This window comes from Podarcis erhardii (assembly GCF_964252035.2).
Source record: "Podarcis erhardii genome assembly, chromosome: 3".
Taxonomy (NCBI): domain Eukaryota; kingdom Metazoa; phylum Chordata; class Lepidosauria; order Squamata; family Lacertidae; genus Podarcis; species Podarcis erhardii.
In genome coordinates this window covers 113,071,959-113,089,025 of record NC_138507.1, presented here as the reverse complement: position 1 = coordinate 113,089,025, position 17,067 = coordinate 113,071,959, and the positions used below count along the sequence as shown (strand labels likewise).

Here is a 17,067-nt window from a genome sequence, read left to right as displayed (position 1 = left end):
AGTTTTTCGTCTTGCGAGGCGTTCGTCTTGCGGGGCACCACTGTATGGGCAAATCTGATGGGAGGTAATGCAGCTTCCGCCATTCATATGAAATCACCTTTTCTTTGAAGGCAATCTCTCTAAGCGTTATTGAAAATGGGTATATACAGCCCCTTCAGCGAAATCAGGACTGGCCACATGCAAAAAAGAATATCAAAATAACGTAGCTAAGTTGTTGAAAGTAATCCTGAGACAGTACAGTGCAAAAGTAGTTATTAAAAGCTTTCCTAAGAAGAAAGTTGCTGTGTTTTTGCTTTTTGTTTTGTTTTGTTTTGTTTTGTTTTGTTTTGTTTTGTTTTGTTTTGTTTTGTTTTGTTTTGTTTTGTTTTGTTTTGTTTCTGTGGGGACAAAAATTTTATTGGATCAGGCAACTCGAATGTGAGTTGGTTATTTCATAGGGGATAGTTCTAACTGGTTAAGGACAAATCCTAATCAGTGGAGCAGATGTACTGAGAAATGGCAGAATATATTAAAACACGGACTTTGCTTTAACAATAAGCAGGAATCTAACAAAGGCTGCCTCATCTGTTATTTACAGTAGTACCTCGGGTTAAGTACTTAATTTGTTCCGGAGGTCCGTTCTTAACCTGAAACTGTTCTTAACCTGAAGCACCACTTTAGCTAATGGGGCCTCCTTCTGCCGCCGCACTGCTGGAGCACGGTTTCTGTTCTCATCCTGAAGCAAAGTTCTTAACCTGAATCGCTATTTCTGGGTTAGCGGAGTCTGTAACCTGAAGCGTATGTAACCCGAGGTACCACTGTATTCAGTATCAGAAAAACACTTCTAGCATGGTTTTGCTCATATAGGCGGCAACCATCTTAGCCGTGTCCAACTGACATGTGATCAAAGACAGAACAGGTTTGGAACACCCGCGAGAAATGGTCGCTGCCTGTATGCAAATGATTACTCAGATAAAAATTATTTAAACTGTTGTTGGTCTGCTGCTCACCCAACTTTGCATTGAAGCATAAGCTGGGCTCAGATGCACTTTGTTTTAACGATAGAGTAGCTTACTGTACTCTGATATTGTTCTCTGAGCTCTGGTAGAGGCAGGCACGGCCTTCCTGGGAAAATAACTTCCCCTAGTATTTAAGGTATTACAGAAACCTACCCCTCGTTTGTACCCATCCCCTTCCGGAGAGGGACAAATTACTTGCAGCTCATTTCGTTCTTTGTAACACTTGTTTCTGTTTTTAGTGGAATAAAGGAGAAGAACTTCATGCTCCACTACGAGGTATGAGAACTCACTTCAGCTTCATAAAAAGCCTTGCGAGTTGAACGTTTTGGCTCCTGAACGCTGCAAACCCGGAAGTGAGTGTTCCGGTTTGTGAATGTTCCTTGGAACCTGAACATCTGACGTGGCTTCCGATTGGCTGCAGGAGCTTCCTGCAGACAATTGGAAGCTGTACCTTGGTTTCTGAATGTTTTGGAAGCCAAATGGACTCCAGGAACGGATTCCGTTCAACTTCTGAGGTAACAATATAATAACAGTAGCAGTGGGATCAGTCTGATCCAGGAATACAGAACCAGATAGGTGATTGCTGAAAATGCTCTGCATCCATAGCTGCTTGCACAAAGGAACCTGGTCCATTGGAATTTTCGATTTCCCACCCTCTCTTATTAAGAGGACAATTTGTAAATCATCCCTTAGGTTATCCAAATTATATTGACAGCGAAACTTTTGAGTACTGAAGCTACAGAGATTATTGTGAAAGATGGCTGAACTTAAGCATTAAGACCTTTCTGCAGTTTTAAGACATGTTGGAGAGTTTCAATTAGGTTTTGAAAGAAACCTCTTTCATACTTTGAAACAGAAGATCCTGAAAAGTGTCTAAACCTTAAAGTTAGGTACTAATTCAAACTTCCATTTGTACAGTTGTATAGCAACTGTAAGTAAAACTACTTTAACTGATAAAATGTCTGGAGGTATCACTTCAAATTATAGTGCAAGTATTCACTCTGATCTACTTAAGATTGTTGCTTTCATTAAAAGGTAAAGGTACCCCTGCCCGTACAGGCCAGTCGTGTCCGACTCTAGGGTTGTGCGCTCATCTCACTGAAGAGGCTGAGGGCCAGCGCTGTCCGGAGACACTTCCAGGTCACGTGGCCAGCGTGATGAAGCTGCTCTGGCAAGCCAGCACCAGCGCAGCACATGGAAACACCGTTTACCTTCCCGCTATAAAGCAGTACCTATTTATCTACTTGCACTTAGGGGTGCTTTCGAACTGCTAGGTGAGCAGGAGCTGGGACCAAAAGACAGGAGCTCACCCCGCCGCGGGGATTCGAACCGCCGACCATACGATCGGCAAGTCCTAGGCACTGAGGTTTTACCCACAGCGCCACCCACGTCCCTGTTGCTTTCATTAGGAGTGCCTAACTCCGCATAGGATAAGCCAGATAGTTTATTTTTTAAAGGTGATAATGTTTTCGTGACGACTGTGAAAGTGTACAACTTAAAATATGCGGCTGAAGATTATTCCAAAGGGCAGCATATTAATAACTCTGCAAATGACTCATTGCATGAGCATATTTTTATCCTTTTGGGTGAATTCCATGGATGTTTGCCTTGAAATGAATGCTGACAATCAGAAAAGCATTATACTGACTTTCTCCCCCTCTTGATATATTAAAATTTTGCAGTTTCCTCCATACGCAACTAACGAGATTGGCAAAATTACTGGCATGAATAGAAGAGAGCTTGGCCATGGTGAGTAAGAACAGAAGAAGCTGAATATTTAGACTGAAACTGAATTACTCCTTGTAATTCACAACATAATTTTTTACTTATAGGTGCACTTGCAGAGAAGGCTTTGAAGCCTGTGATTCCCAGTGAATTCCCTTTCACAATAAGGGTTACTTCAGAAGTACTGGAGTCAAATGGTATTTGATCTTTATTATTTAACTATTGCTCAGAATGTGTGGGTGGAATTCAACTTAGCGCTAAGCAGATCGTTCCATCGCGCAAGCAGAAATGCTTGCACTGATAAAACTATCTCCACTCACCCCACACCTATGATTTGAAATCTGGCAGGGCCCTTATCACAAGGCTAATGGGAAGGGCAAAGGATGAGGTCCACCCCGGTTACTTTTTGAGATTTCCCCCCTTTTTAGAAGGTGCAAGGGGTCATGAATTGGCTAATGGGCTTTGGCCTAATATTTGTGGATTACATTAGGGAAACCGCTACTCTTTCCCCCAAGGACGCGGGTGGCGCTGTGGGTTAAACCACAGAGCCTAGGACTTGCCGATCAGAAGGTCAGCGGTTCGAATCCCCGCGATGGGGTGAGCTCCCATTGCTCAGTCCCTGCTCCTGCCAACCTAGCATTTCGAAAACACATCAAAGTGCAAGTAGATAAATAGGGACCGCTCCGGCGGGAAAGTAAACGGCATTTCCGTGCGCTGCTCTGGTTTGCCAGAAGCGGCTTAGTCATGCTGGCCACATGACCCGGAAGCTGTACGTCGGCTCCCTTGGCCAATAAAGCGAGATGAGTGCCGCAACCCCAGAGTCAGTCATGACTGGACCTAATGGTCAGGGGTGCCTTTACCTTTACCTTACTCTTTCCCCCATAATTTGAGCACATGTCTTTAGACTATTTACTGTTGCAGATGTTAGCTGAAATTTCTGAACCGCAACAAAACAGTGCAAAAACCGAGTGCTTCTTGTATCTGGAAAGAAAACCCCCTAACCCAGGGAGAAATATAAATCATATGGTGGCAAACGGTTCTCCATTTCTTTTGTGTTGCTAAGAAACTTATTTATATGCAGATCATTTATTTTAGTGGCTACTCAAAAATGGTTGATAGCATAACCTTGTGGTTTCTGTTTCCAGGATCATCGTCAATGGCTTCTGCTTGTGGGGGGAGTTTGGCACTGATGGATGCAGGTATTCCACAAAGAAGAATTCATATTTTGGGACATGTTTATGCATAGGTTAATGGAAGTGGCACCAAAACTCTGAAATGCTATATTCTCTTTTGTTGTTAGGAGTCCCAATATCATCTCCTGTCGCAGGTGTTGCTGTTGGTTTGGTTTCCAGGGCTAATTCTGAAAAAAATGGAGACATTGAGGATTATCGCTTGCTAACAGACATTCTGGTAAGAGTTCTTAATTGAGTCTGTTTCTCAGTATTCAAAAGATCTGGACTCTAGCTTAAAACTCAGATCTATAACATGTGTAAATTATAGGTAATTGTGCACAAATTGGCAATAACACGTGGCTTGGAGGCTTGGCTATGAATCTGGAAGTCCTCATTTTGAACCTCTCCTCTGTTATGAATTCAGACAAACTACCATCTCTTCTCCTTAATCCCTTCCATCTGCAATATGAGATAATAATACAGGATTGCTTTACAGGATTACAGGGTTCCCTATATCAGGCATCAGCAATCTCAACCTTCCAGATGTTTTGGGACTACAATTCCCATCATCCCTGACCACTGGTCCTGTTAGCTAGGAATGATGGGAGTTGTAGTCCCAAAACATCTGGAGGGCCGAGTTTGGGGGTGCCTGCTTTGGATAGTACAAAATGATTATAAAAGTTCCCTTTGTTTACTATTAGTTCACGTTGGAGAATGCATAGCGTTTACATGCACAACAGCCACCTTAACACTTCATTAGTAGCCACAATGCTAAAATGGGGAATAATAATTTGATGGCCTATTGTAACCACAGTACCTGATTTGACATTAATGTTTTTATTGTGAGGGTCTGTGTATGGGAAAGCATTGTTGGCTATTGTCCCCAGATGCAGGACAAGAGGGGGTGTGGAGTTTGGAACTGACAGGGTTAAAACTCCGTGGTGTCCTGTATCTGGGAGGAGCTTGACGCAGAGAAGTGACCGCTGCTGCTACTCTGCTCTCCTGCCAGGTCAGAGCTTCTAAGCTTCGGAGACACAGAGGCTGCGCAGGGAAGCCTGGCTGGACGCAGGATTTATATTCACCCGAATATTTATCACATTGACTGCCAGATGTTCAAAATCTGCTGTCCGTGCAAAAAATCTTCCACATCTGCAACAGAACTCACCTTCATCACAGCATCGCATTAGATCAGTAGTTTTCAACCAGTGTGCCGTGGCACCCTGGGGTGCCTTGAATTATGGTCAGGGGTGCCGTGGGCAACACTGGCCTCTGTCCTTCCCTCCCTCCCTCCTCTGATGCCCTCTCATGTCTCTGCCCCCAAAAGGCTTGCACAGCTGTTTGTTGCAGCAGGCCTGGATACAAGCTCCCCAGGCGAATGGTGCCTCTGTGGCTGGACAGGGGTGCTGGTTGCCGGGAGCTGAGGCAGCTCAGAGGCCAGTGGTGGATGCAGTGTCTGCCCAGAGGACTCCCAAGGAGAGGGCAGAGGAGAGGAGGCTGAGTGAACACTCCACAAGGGAGGGTGTTTGGAAAAGGGTGAGAGGCTGCCAGCTCAGCAGGCAAGGGGTGACATAACTGGGCTCCTGAGCCCCACAGAGGTGCAGCAGAATGAATGTAGTTGGTCAAGGGACCCATGGACCCAAAAAGGTTGAAGACCTCTGCATTAGACGTATGCATGAATTGGTATACAGTAATTGTGTCTGCTTACCTGAAATCTGAGAGAAAAGCGATGACAAACCTAGACAGCATCCTAAAAAGCAGAGACATCACATTGCCAACAAAGGTCCGTATACTTAAAGCCATGGTTTTCCCAATAATGATGTATGGAAGTGAGAGCTGGACCATAAAGAAGGCTGATCACCGAAGAATTGATGCTTTTGAATTCTGGTGCTGGAGGAGACTCTTGAGAGTCCCATGGACTGCAAGAAGATCAAACCTATCCATTGTTAAGGAAATCAGCCCTGAGTGCTCACTGGAAGGACAGATCGTGAAGCTGAGGCTCTAATACTTTGGCCACCTCATGAGAAGAGAAGACTCCCTGGAAAAGACCCTGATGTTGGGAAAGATAGAGGGCAGAAAGAGAAGGAGACGACAGAGGACGAGATGGTTGGACAGTGTTCTCGAAGCTACCAGCATGAGTCTGACCAAACTGCGGGAGGCAGTGGAAGACAGGAGTGCCTGGCGTGTTCTGATCCATGGGGTCACGAAGAGTCGGACACGACTAAACAACAACACCTGAAATCTTGGAAATCATAGTTCTTTTGATGGAGCTAGTGTTCTCTTATAGAATTCTTACCACTTTCATTGGCTTAAAATAAGCTTAAGCTTGTAGTGCAGTTGTATTCAAACGCTTATACAAAATACCCCTACTTTGTTATCTGATTTTTTCCAAGGAAACCATGAAACTATAATTAGGGGACTTCTGCTAAAGGTTCCTCAGACAAGGACCGACTGTGAAAATATGTTGCAAGTATAGGTTTTGTGGTTGCAGCCAAAATGTAAGAATTGTTTTAACCTATTGTGGTAGAATTTGCATCCCTCTATTATGTTCAGGGCTGGGGTATTCGTTTTTTGGGTCTGTGAGTAGAACCTCTGTGGTCTTGGAAAGACATTTGGAATGTATTTATTTTCTGCAGGGAATAGAGGATTATCATGGTGATATGGACTTCAAAATGACTGGAACGAATAAAGGAATTACTGCCTTACAGGTATCCTCCTCCAATCCTCTTAATTTGAAATAAACCTCTATTCCAGAAAAAAACGATGCTGTTGATAGTGATTTTAACTTTTTCACTTGTGTATCATTAGGCTGATATCAAGCTGCCAGGGATACCCCTAAAAATTGTGATGGAAGCGATTCAGCAAGCCACAGGTGAGTGTAGAGCCCATGGCGTTTGATTTTCACTACCGTTTTGATAATTTTCCATGAAATGGACAATCAGCCCTGTTAGAACAGGATAGGCTATACAGTACAGTGGTACCTCAGGTTACGAACTTTATTCGTTCCAGAGGTCCATTCTTAACTCGAAACCGTTCTTAACCTGAGGCGTACTTTTGTTAATGGGGCCTCCCGCTGCTGCCGCGCTGCAGGCAGCGCACGATTTCCATTCTCATCCTGGGGCAGAGTTCACAACCCGGAGCAGCTACTTCCAGGTTAGCGAAGTTCGCAACCCGAAGCGTTTGTAACCCGAGGTACCATTGTAAATCCTTATCAGTGCCCACCTTAATATCTCTGACTCAGCTATTATATTTAGGTGGTGGTCTTTGAGGTTAAGCCTTCTAAATACAGTGGTACCTCGGGTTACAGACGCTTCAGCTTACAGACTCCGCTAACCCAGAAATAGTACTTCGGGTTAAGAACTTTGCTTCAGGATGAGAACAGAAATCGTGCGATGGCGGCGTGGCGGCAGCAGGAGACCCCATTAGCTAAAGTGGTGCTTCAGGTTAAGAACAGTTTCAGGTTAAGAACGGACCTCCGGAACGAATTAAGTACTTAACCCAAGGGACTACTGTAAAAACCTATTGAAAGCTTCTGTAACAGCATGCATTCTGTCCCTACATACCAGGGGCAGAATCTCAGGTCCACAAACATGCTTTTGCCTGATTTGAAAGTCAGGTGCATCTTGCTTGCCTGGGTGAAGGATAAGCACATGCCTACTGCACAGAGGTAACAGTCACATTCGTTGCTCTGTCTGCTTTTGCCTCTGGCCCTGGCATGCGGTCTAAGGGGCTGCCCATGATGCCATGGGGGCGGTTGCCCACCTTTGCTGTGTCGCTATGTAGTATCCCATGAACAGTCCTTTTTTTGTGTGTTCCCTACAATTGGTAGCCTTACTGGTAGTGCTGTCATCCTCTGTGTTGCCATAGTGTTTCTCAAACCTTGAGCACCCAGCTATTGTTGGACTACAACTCCCATCGTCCCTAGCTAGCAGGGATGATGGGAGTTGTAGTCCAGCAACAGCTGGGGAGCCAAGGGTGAGAAGCACTGCATAGCATGTGAGAAGGGCTTCTGTGATGGCCCTTCTCCTCCGAGGTGACCTCCCCTCTGAGTGTACCTTGAACCATTTACTGTAATGCAGACTTCCTCAAACTCGGCCCTCCAGATGTTTTGAGACTACAATACCCATCATCCCTGACAACTGGTCTTGCTAGGTAGGGATCATGGGAGTTGTAGGCCAAAAACATCCAGAGGGTTGAGTTTGAGTGAGCCTGTTGTAATGCTTTTCAGCAATTCATCAAGATGGGCCTCTTCACCTAGGTCTATGGTTGTGTGGACGTATTGCCACCTTTGCTTTGATACTGGTCATTTTTGTGTTTTTCTTCAGCGATTTTCATATTTTTGCAACCTGCCCTAGGCCCATTTGGTGAAGTACACATTGCACTATGAGCACAAATAATAAATGAACAAATCGCTACAGTGGTGCCTCGCAAGACGAAATTAATCCGTTCCGCGAGTCTCTTCGTCCAGCGGTTTTTTCATCTTGCGAAGCAAGCCCATTGACGGCTTAGCAGATTAGTGCTATTAGCGGCTTTTAGCGGCTTAGAAAAAGGGGGGGAAGGGAAAAAAACCCGCAGGAACTCGCAAGACATTTTCATCTTGCGAAGCAAGCCCATAGGGAAATTCGTTTTGCGAAGCATCTCCAAAACGGAAAACCCTTTCGTCTAACGGGTTTTCCGTCTTGCGAGGCATTCGTCTTGCGGGGCACCACTGTATTCTGGTTTTGGCCCTGATTTCGCCTTTTGAGGATGCCTGGTTAAAATTGTTGGTGTAACAAGCAATCATTGTTAGACATAGCAAGTTCAGTGGTGTGATAAGAATAATTCTGATGTGTGAATTTTTTTAAAAAAATCATTTCATTGGTAAAATGTATGGCTTCTTATGTGCCAGGTAAATTGGTTGTCTCTTTTTCCATTGTTTAAAAGTTAGAAGTCTGGTTCATGATATGAGGGAAAAAATATTTCATATTAAAGGGACAGCGTATTTGAGAGGTTATTAACCTAATATGCATTATTCAGAATGCTTCTATATGAAATAAAATGTGGCATTAATGGTTATTGAACCAAAGACTTGAAGACGAAAGATATGCACTGGGCATATATTTGTTTGGAGCCAAGGTACTCCTTGGACACAATCTAAAAAATAAAAATATGATAATACTGAGATCCTCATCCTTCATGTTAAGTTTTGTAAAAGAGCTTTTAACTTATGGGTCACTTCATTTTAAACTGGGGTGGGGAATCTGTGGCCCTCCAGATGGTTCTGGACTTTGTCCGTTGTCCCTCACCATGCCCATGCTGTCTGGGGCTGATGAGAGCTAGAGTCCAAGAATATGTGGAGGGCCACATGTTAACTATCCCTGTTCTAAGCAAAATGACTGATTAGTTTTTTAATGTGCACGCTGCGAGACCTCAGTTTGGTGTCCTAATGAAGAGTTAGGTAAAGGGTCCCCTGACCATTAGGTCCAGTCGTGGCTGACTCTGGGGTTGCGGCGCTCATCTCGCTTTATTGGCCCAGGGAGCCGGCGTACAGCTTCCAGGTCATGTGGCCAGCATGTCTAAGCAGCTTCTGGCGAACCAGAGCAGCGCACGGAAGCGCCGTTTACCTTCCCGCTGGAGCGCTGCCTATTTATCTACTTGCACTTTGACGTGCTTTCGGACTGCTAGGTTGACAGGAGAATGAAGAGTTATCTTGCATCTAATAAACAAAACCTACCATTGACTGTTAGACAGCGAGCCCAGCTTTAATATTTTCCTTTTCATGTTATCGTTCTCATTTCTTAAAGGAATGCATCTGAAGGCAGCCCTGTTTAGGGAAGTTTTTAATGTCTGATGTTTTATTGTATTTTTAATATTCTGTTGGAAGGCACCCAGAGTGGCTGAGGAAACCCAGCCAGATGGGTGGGGTATAAATAATATTATTATTATGCAGAATAGCCTCAAAAAAACCAAGAATGTCTTTAAGTTGCAGCCACCATGACTAATTAGCATATAAAGGAGACTTTCTAAACTTTGGGTTCTGAGATGTTGAACTACAACTCCCATCTTCCATAGTCAGCAGGGGCAGCAATCAGGACTGATGGGAGTGGTAGACCAACAACATCTGGGAATCCAAATTTGAGAAAGGCTGGCGTAAAGGTTTAGATAGTTGATTTACCAATTAGAAATAATTAAACGTTGCAAACTTAACTCCATATGGGGCAGCTTTCACTAGCCTGTTGCCTCCAGAGGTTCTGGATTGCTTTGATACCCTTTGGCTTACAGCTTAGCCATATTTCTTCCCAGTCAAACTGTTGTTTATAGGCTGTGAACTCTGCCCACCCAGTGTGATTTCTGTTTCTGAAGAAGAAAGCTGGCTTGCTCTCATTTTTCTCAGGAAAGCAATTTTGATTTCTTTGCATCTGCTAACTTGCTTGCAGAAAAGCCGTGTGTTAGAGAAAGCGTTCCATGTGACATAAACAAATGTGACCAATTCCAAGCAAGGCGTTCATTGAAATAAATTTGAGGGTGGGGGGGCGGTTTCTACCTAAGTAACATATGGTGGCCCATTATTTAGATGAACTTGTGATTGCACTGGGTGATGTGTTTTTGTATTCCAAGAATCCGCTTCAGAAGTCACACACGCACGGTCAACACGATACAGTGGTACCTCGGGTTAAGTACTTAATTTGTTCCGGAGGTCCATTCTTAACCTGAAACTGTTCTTAACCTGAAGCACCGCTTTAGCTAATGGGGCCTCCAGCTGCCACTGCGCCACCGGAGCACGATTTCTGTTCTCATCCTGAAGCAAAGTTCTTAACCCGAGGTACTATTTCTGGGTTAGCGGAGTCTGTAACCTGAAGCGTATGTAACCCGAGGTACCACTGTACCAGCAAAAGCTTACACCAATGGAATAAGGATTCATTATTGCACAGTGATTTAAGTGCTCTGTAGTGTAATGTGCTTCACCTGGGGGAGGGAGATGTAGGGTTTTTTAAAACGCGCTGGAAATAATGCACAGAGATAGACAGAAGATCTGCTGCCCTAAGTGCCTTTATGAAGCATAAAACTGGAAACAATTCTGCTCTTTTATTGAACAATGCATCTCCCCAAAAGTGCCTCAAACCCTCGCTGTGCTGCTGCGTGCAAAAGTTTTGCTTGATTAGTCATGTTAGAAGCATTAGGGAAGAAAGGAAGGTTTCCTTGCAACAAAATAGAGGTCTTTTTAAAATGAAAGCATTTAACATGTGTGTTCTATATTTAAACTAGAAGGGGTTTTTGTGTGTGTTTTTCTCCCTTAGTGGCAAAGAGAGAAATATTGCAAATTATGAACAAAACGATTGCAAAACCTAGAGCAAGCAGAAAAGAGAACGGACCACTTGTAGGTAATAGCATTTGTAATTAACTGTACATGTTCTGAGAGGTGGGTTGGGGAGTGCAGTTGGACGACCAAAGTTCTCGCAGGTGTGCAAACCATGCTTTATAAGAACAGTGGTTGGTGGTCAAGGATACAGCCCATAGTTGTCAGCCTATGCAGGCATTACTTTTTAGATTAGAACCTTTCTTTCAAGTTAATTCCTAATTCAGTATAGGCTTAAAGGTAAAGGGGACCCCTGACCATTAGGTCCAGTCACGGACGACTCTGGGGTTGTGGCGCTCACCTCGCTTTATTGGCTGAGGGAGCTGGCGTACAGCTTCCGGGTCATATGGCCAGCATGACTAAGCCGCTTCTGACGAACCAGAGCAGCGCACGGAAACACCGTTTACCTTCCCGCCGGAGCGATACCTATTTATCTACTTGCACTTTGACGTGCTTTCGAACTGCTCGGTTGGCAGGAGCAGGGACCGAGCAACGGGAGCTCACCCCATTATGGGGATTCGAACCGCCAACCTTCTGATCGGCAAGTCCTAGGCTCTGTGGTTTAACCCACAGCGCCACCCGCGTCCCGCTCAGTGTAGGCTTGGGTTTCTTAAATGTCTATTTCACTTCCCACTACAAAAGTCCTGAAAGGAGCTACAATGAAAGGAGAAATTCCATAACAAAAGTCACATAAGCATGTTAAAAATATGTTCAGGATACAGTACTATTAAAGGCTTCATTCCTATCATAACCACACCAAAAACTGGACAAAACTTCCAATTATGTAATTCTATTTGAAACAACTTTTGCTGGGATTAAATTTCATTGTTTTTTTTGGGGGGGGGAATCTGCCTTGATTTTTTATAGTTGATAAGTATGGCACTTCTTCCTTGTGTGTTTTGTTATGCCACATCTAAAATAGGCTAAATAATACTGGTTTGTAAACATCAACTTGGCTGGTTATATCTGGCAAGTAAGAATCAGCTCCAGGTGATCAGACAGGGAGTCAACATTTGTAAATTTGGGGGAAATTTTGTTTATGCTTCATTTCAGACTGCTCGTATGGCAAAGCCCCCACCCCTCCCATTTTTTGTGAACTAATGAATTTTAACTTACAAGGCTACCATAAAGCGATGGCATCTTTTGAGCTGAAAAGTTATGTCTTTAAGATAATTAGATCCTGAATTCCCTCCTATTCATGCAAGGGCTTTTGATCTAACAGAGGATCCTGCTGGCAGAAAGAAAAAAGGTAGCTTTTCCTGATTCCTCCTGCATTCTCATATACACTCCAAATTTTTTGTGGGGCAGAAGGGAGTTGCATGGGAAATCAGAGGAGGTCAGCTCCCCTCATCTACTGGTAGGATTGTCCCATGGATGGAAGTTTTATTCCCATTGGAGAAAATGAGTTCCAGAATGATGCCACAATATTTTAAGTCTCTAAAAATATTAACGTTTACGTACAGCCAGGAAAAAAAGGTAGTGTGGGTGTGGAAAGCCCTTGATCCTAGTATTGCAACAAATTTCTCACTTAAACTCTTTGCATTTCAGAAAATGTTCAGGTGCCATTATCAAAAAGGGCAAGATTTGTTGGCCCTGGAGGTTATAATTTAAAAAAACTTCAAGCTGAAACTGGTGAGTCTTCGTTGCTTTTTGATGTGTACTTCTGCCAGTTTATTAAATTATCCTGTCCTCCTTCCCCAAAGACTAAAAGCAGGGATACAAATAAAGTTTTTCATTTTCTGGTGGCCGTGTGCTTTCTCTTAGTGCAAATGGAATGTAGATGAGAATCATAGAATTGTAGAGTTGGAAGGGACCACGAGGGTCTTCTAATCCAACCCCCTGTGATGGCAGGAATCTCAGCTAAAGCATCCCTGACAGATGACCATCCAGCCTTTGCTTAAATCCCCCAAGGAAGGAGAGTCCACAACCTCTCAAGGGAGTCCATTCTGCTGTCAAAAAGCTCTTGTTGTTGAGTCGTTTAGTCGTGTCCGACTCTTCGTGACCCCATGGACTAGAGCACGCCAGGCACTCCTGTCTTCCGCTGCCTCCCGCAGTTTGGTCAGACTCATGTAGCTTCGAGTACACTGTCCAACCATCTCGTCCTCTGTCGTCCCCTTCTCCTTGTGCCCTCCATCTTTCCCAACATCAGGGTCTTTTCCAGGGAGTCTTCTCTTCTCATGAGGTGGCCAAAGTATTGGAGCCTCAGCTTCACTATCTGTCCTTCCAGTGAGCACTCAGGGCTGATTTTCTTCAGAATGGAGAGGTTTGATCTTCTTGCAGTCCATGGGACTCTCAAGAGTCTCCTCCAGCACCAGAATTCAAAAGCATCAATTCTTCAGCGATCAGCCTTCTTTATGGTCCAACTCTCACTTCCATACATCACTACTGGGGAAACCATGGCTTTAACTATACGGAACTTTGTTGGCAAGGTGATGTCTCTGCTTTTCAAGATGCTGTCTAGGTTTGCCATCGCCTTTCTCCCAAGGAGCAGGCGTCTTTTAATTTCGTGACTGCTCTTACCAATATTAAAATTTGTATTACTGCTTAGCTAGGATCACCTTTCTTGAAACTTGAAGCCATTGGTTTAGGTCCTACCCTCCGGTGCAGGAGAAAACAAGCTTGCTCCATCTTCAACGTGACAGCCCTTTAGGTATTTGAAGGTGGCTATCGTATCTCCTCTCAGTCTCCTCTTTCCAGGGTAAACATACCTGTAGACCAGGGGTCAGCAAACTTTTTCAGCAGGGGGCCGGTCCACTGTCCCTCAGACCTTGGGGCGGGGGCAGACTATATTTTGAAAAAGAAAAAAAAGAACAAATTCCTATGCCCCACAAATAACCCAGAGATGCATTTTGAATAAAAGGACACATTCTGCTCATGTAAAAACATGCTGATTCCTGGACCGTCCGCGGGCCAGATTTAGAAGGCAATTGGGCCGGATCCGGCCCCGGGCCTTAGTTTGCCTACCCATGCTGTAGACTCTTTCCCTGTCTCATGAAAACTTTCCTTACTTTGCACTTCCTGCCGTTAACCTTAACAACAGCCAATACCTTCCAGAGTTTCCTTCAGCTAGTTGGCTTCAGTTTCTTGCGGGAGATCCGGATGGCATTGGCATCCTTCATTATAGTGAACAACGTGGAGAAGAATTCATTCATGGCAGAGATGAGCAAGAAGGTGCGTTGGGACCTACTGGCAAATCTCTTTGCAGTAGATTAGCACGGAGATTTCTGACACCCAGCAGCAGCAAGATTACTTTCCCACTGACATGTAGGCAGCAAGCAAGAGTGGAAATTTCTGTCCATAAGGATTGTGAGTTCAGCTCCGTTGTGGAACGGAAAACAAATTCCTAGGCTCAGAATCTGCTCACTTGTCTCAGGAATCTGCAGAGTAGATCCAGCAAGTCTGAAATCTGCCTTCTCCTTCCTCTTGATCCTACGTTGACGATTTGGGTGTTACATTTTCGCCCCTTGATTCCTACACATCTATAGCACCTGTGTGTTGAGTCACTTAACAATTCCTGTACAAAACCACCCAATCTTTTTTCTTTGTTTTACAGCAGTGTTGATTTTATGCACATTTTTATCCTGCAGGGGTAACCGTTAGCCAAATAGACGAAGAGACCTTTTCTGTATTTGCTCCAACGCCGTCTGCTATGCATGAAGCACGAGAATTTATTACCGAAATCTGCAAAGATGATGTAAGTGCATATTTTAAGGACTTTGATATATTGTTCATGTATCAAGATCCGTCTCTTAATATAGGTACGGCTGCTTTTCTTGTTGCCTTAAGCCAATTAGATAGGGTGTGCTAAAACATATATCTAAGATATGATGGCCATGATGCATAGTTATTAGAAATGGCTTGTTGGTGCCCAGTACGAACTTTGCATTTTTCATCGAGCAGCAGGTCCTGTGCTGAATCACACACACATCCTTTTAATTCCAGATTCCTTGGTTTTGCCGAACTAGTTATTCATCTCTTTCTGGTTTGTTTCTTGTAGCAGGACTATCAGTTGGAATTCGGAGCTATTTATACAGCCACAATAACAGAACTGAGGTAAGAGAAACTAATCAGGTTATAATATTAGGCTAGTCATTGCCTCTTAGTCCAGCCTACCTCACAGGGTTGTTTTGAGGATTAAACATGGAGGAAGGAGAACAATGTACATTACCTTGAGCTTGTGTTTTTTATATAAGCAACTATTCAGTTGCTTAGCTTGAGTATATTTTATACATGCCTACAAACATCAAGAACACAAATCTGGTGGTGAATACTAATATTTTTCTTCATTTGAAGGATTACCATATTTTCTTGTGTATAAGACACCTCCTATTTTGGGGGACTCCAAATTAAGAAAACACCCCTCAGCACTACCCATGTATAAGACGAGACCCAATTTTAAACCTAATTTTTGGGTAAAACACCTAGTCTTATACGCGGAAAAATACGGTATGTTTTAAAATAGGACAGTATAAAGTTAAATACAAGTGCAGTGATTTGTAAACGTCTCGATGCAGCTTCTGTTTAGTTTGATACCTCCCTCGTCTCATAACTGACCTGATTCTGCACCCTATCCAGCCGTTTAATTATATTTTTATAATTAAATATAATTCCAGTGAATCTGGAATTGCACAACGACTGTTACCCATATATAAAAGCAGCTGTGTGCAACAGACATGAGGGAGTGCATTGTTCCACAACTCCCTCCCAGACCCTTAAATCAGTATACAGATGACACCCAGCTCCACCTCTCATTTAAATCAGAACCAGTGAAGGTGGTGAATGTCCTGTGTGAGTGCCTGGAGGTGGCTGGAGGATGGATAGCAGCTAACAGATTGAGGTTGAATCCTGACAAGACAGAAGTACTGTTTTGGGGGGACAGGGGGCAGGCAGGTGTGGGGGACTCCCTGGTCCTGAATGGGGTAACTGAAGGACCAGGTGCACAGTCTGGGAGTCATTTTGGACTCACAGCTGTCCATGGAAGCACAGGTTAAGTCTTTGTCCAGGGCAGCTGTCTACCAGCTCCATCTGGTATGCAGGCTGACACCCTACCTGCCCGCAGACTGTCTTGCCAGAGTGGTGCATGCTCTGGTTATCTCCTGCTTGGACTATTGCAATGCGCTCTATGTGGGGCTACCTTTGAAGGTGACCCGGAAACTGCAATTAATCCAGAATGCGGCAGCTAGACTGGTGACTGGGAGTGGCCGCCGGGACCATATAACACCAGTCTTGAGAGATCTGCATTGGCTCCCAGTGTGTTTCCAAGCACAATTCAAAGTGTTGGTGCTGACCTTTAATACCCCTAAACAGCCTCGGTCCTGTATACCTGAAGGAGCGTCTCCACCCCCATCGGTCTGCCCGGACACTTGTGATCCAACGCCAAGGGCCTTCTGGTGGTTCCCTCAATGAGAGAAGCCAAGTTACAGGGAACCAGACAAAGGGCCTTCTCGGTAGTGGCACCCGCCCTGTGGAACGCCCTCCCATCAGATGCGAAGGAAATAAGCAGCTATCTTATCTTTAAAAGACATCTGAAGGCAGCGCTGTTTAGGGAAGTTTTTAATATTTAATGCTGTATTGTTTTAATACTTCATTGGGAGCCGCCCAGAGTGGCTGGGGAAACAGCCATATGCGGAGTATAAATAATTATTATTATTATTATTAAATGTGATTTAATGCTGACCCCCTACCCACGTTCTCACCAGCCTTATTGCATAAGAATGGAGATTAAAATGTCCACAAAACTATTGAGATAAGGACTGCAAAGCATTTTTTTGTACACTTCAGAAAAGGTTAGAGAATAAGTAAAGAAAACAAGCCTGCAAAAAATAAGGCGGTTCTCTTA

General features: G+C 44.1%; 1 protein-coding gene across 2 annotated transcripts in view; it reads left to right on the top strand.

Moving 5' to 3' along the window:
- The window catches only part of PNPT1 (polyribonucleotide nucleotidyltransferase 1), a 41,778-nt gene that overhangs the window by 20,868 nt on the left and 3,843 nt on the right, over nt 1-17,067 (top strand). For both annotated transcript variants that reach the window (XM_081854649.1, XM_081854650.1), the window contains exons 15-25: nt 1,238-1,274; nt 2,681-2,747; nt 2,831-2,920; nt 3,869-3,922; nt 4,024-4,133; nt 6,529-6,600; nt 6,701-6,764; nt 11,170-11,253; nt 12,777-12,860; nt 14,816-14,922; nt 15,226-15,281. In XM_081854649.1, coding sequence (XP_081710775.1) covers nt 1,238-1,274; nt 2,681-2,747; nt 2,831-2,920; nt 3,869-3,922; nt 4,024-4,133; nt 6,529-6,600; nt 6,701-6,764; nt 11,170-11,253; nt 12,777-12,860; nt 14,816-14,922; nt 15,226-15,281 — 825 coding nt within the window. The remainder of the gene's footprint in view (nt 1-1,237; nt 1,275-2,680; nt 2,748-2,830; nt 2,921-3,868; nt 3,923-4,023; nt 4,134-6,528; nt 6,601-6,700; nt 6,765-11,169; nt 11,254-12,776; nt 12,861-14,815; nt 14,923-15,225; nt 15,282-17,067) is intronic.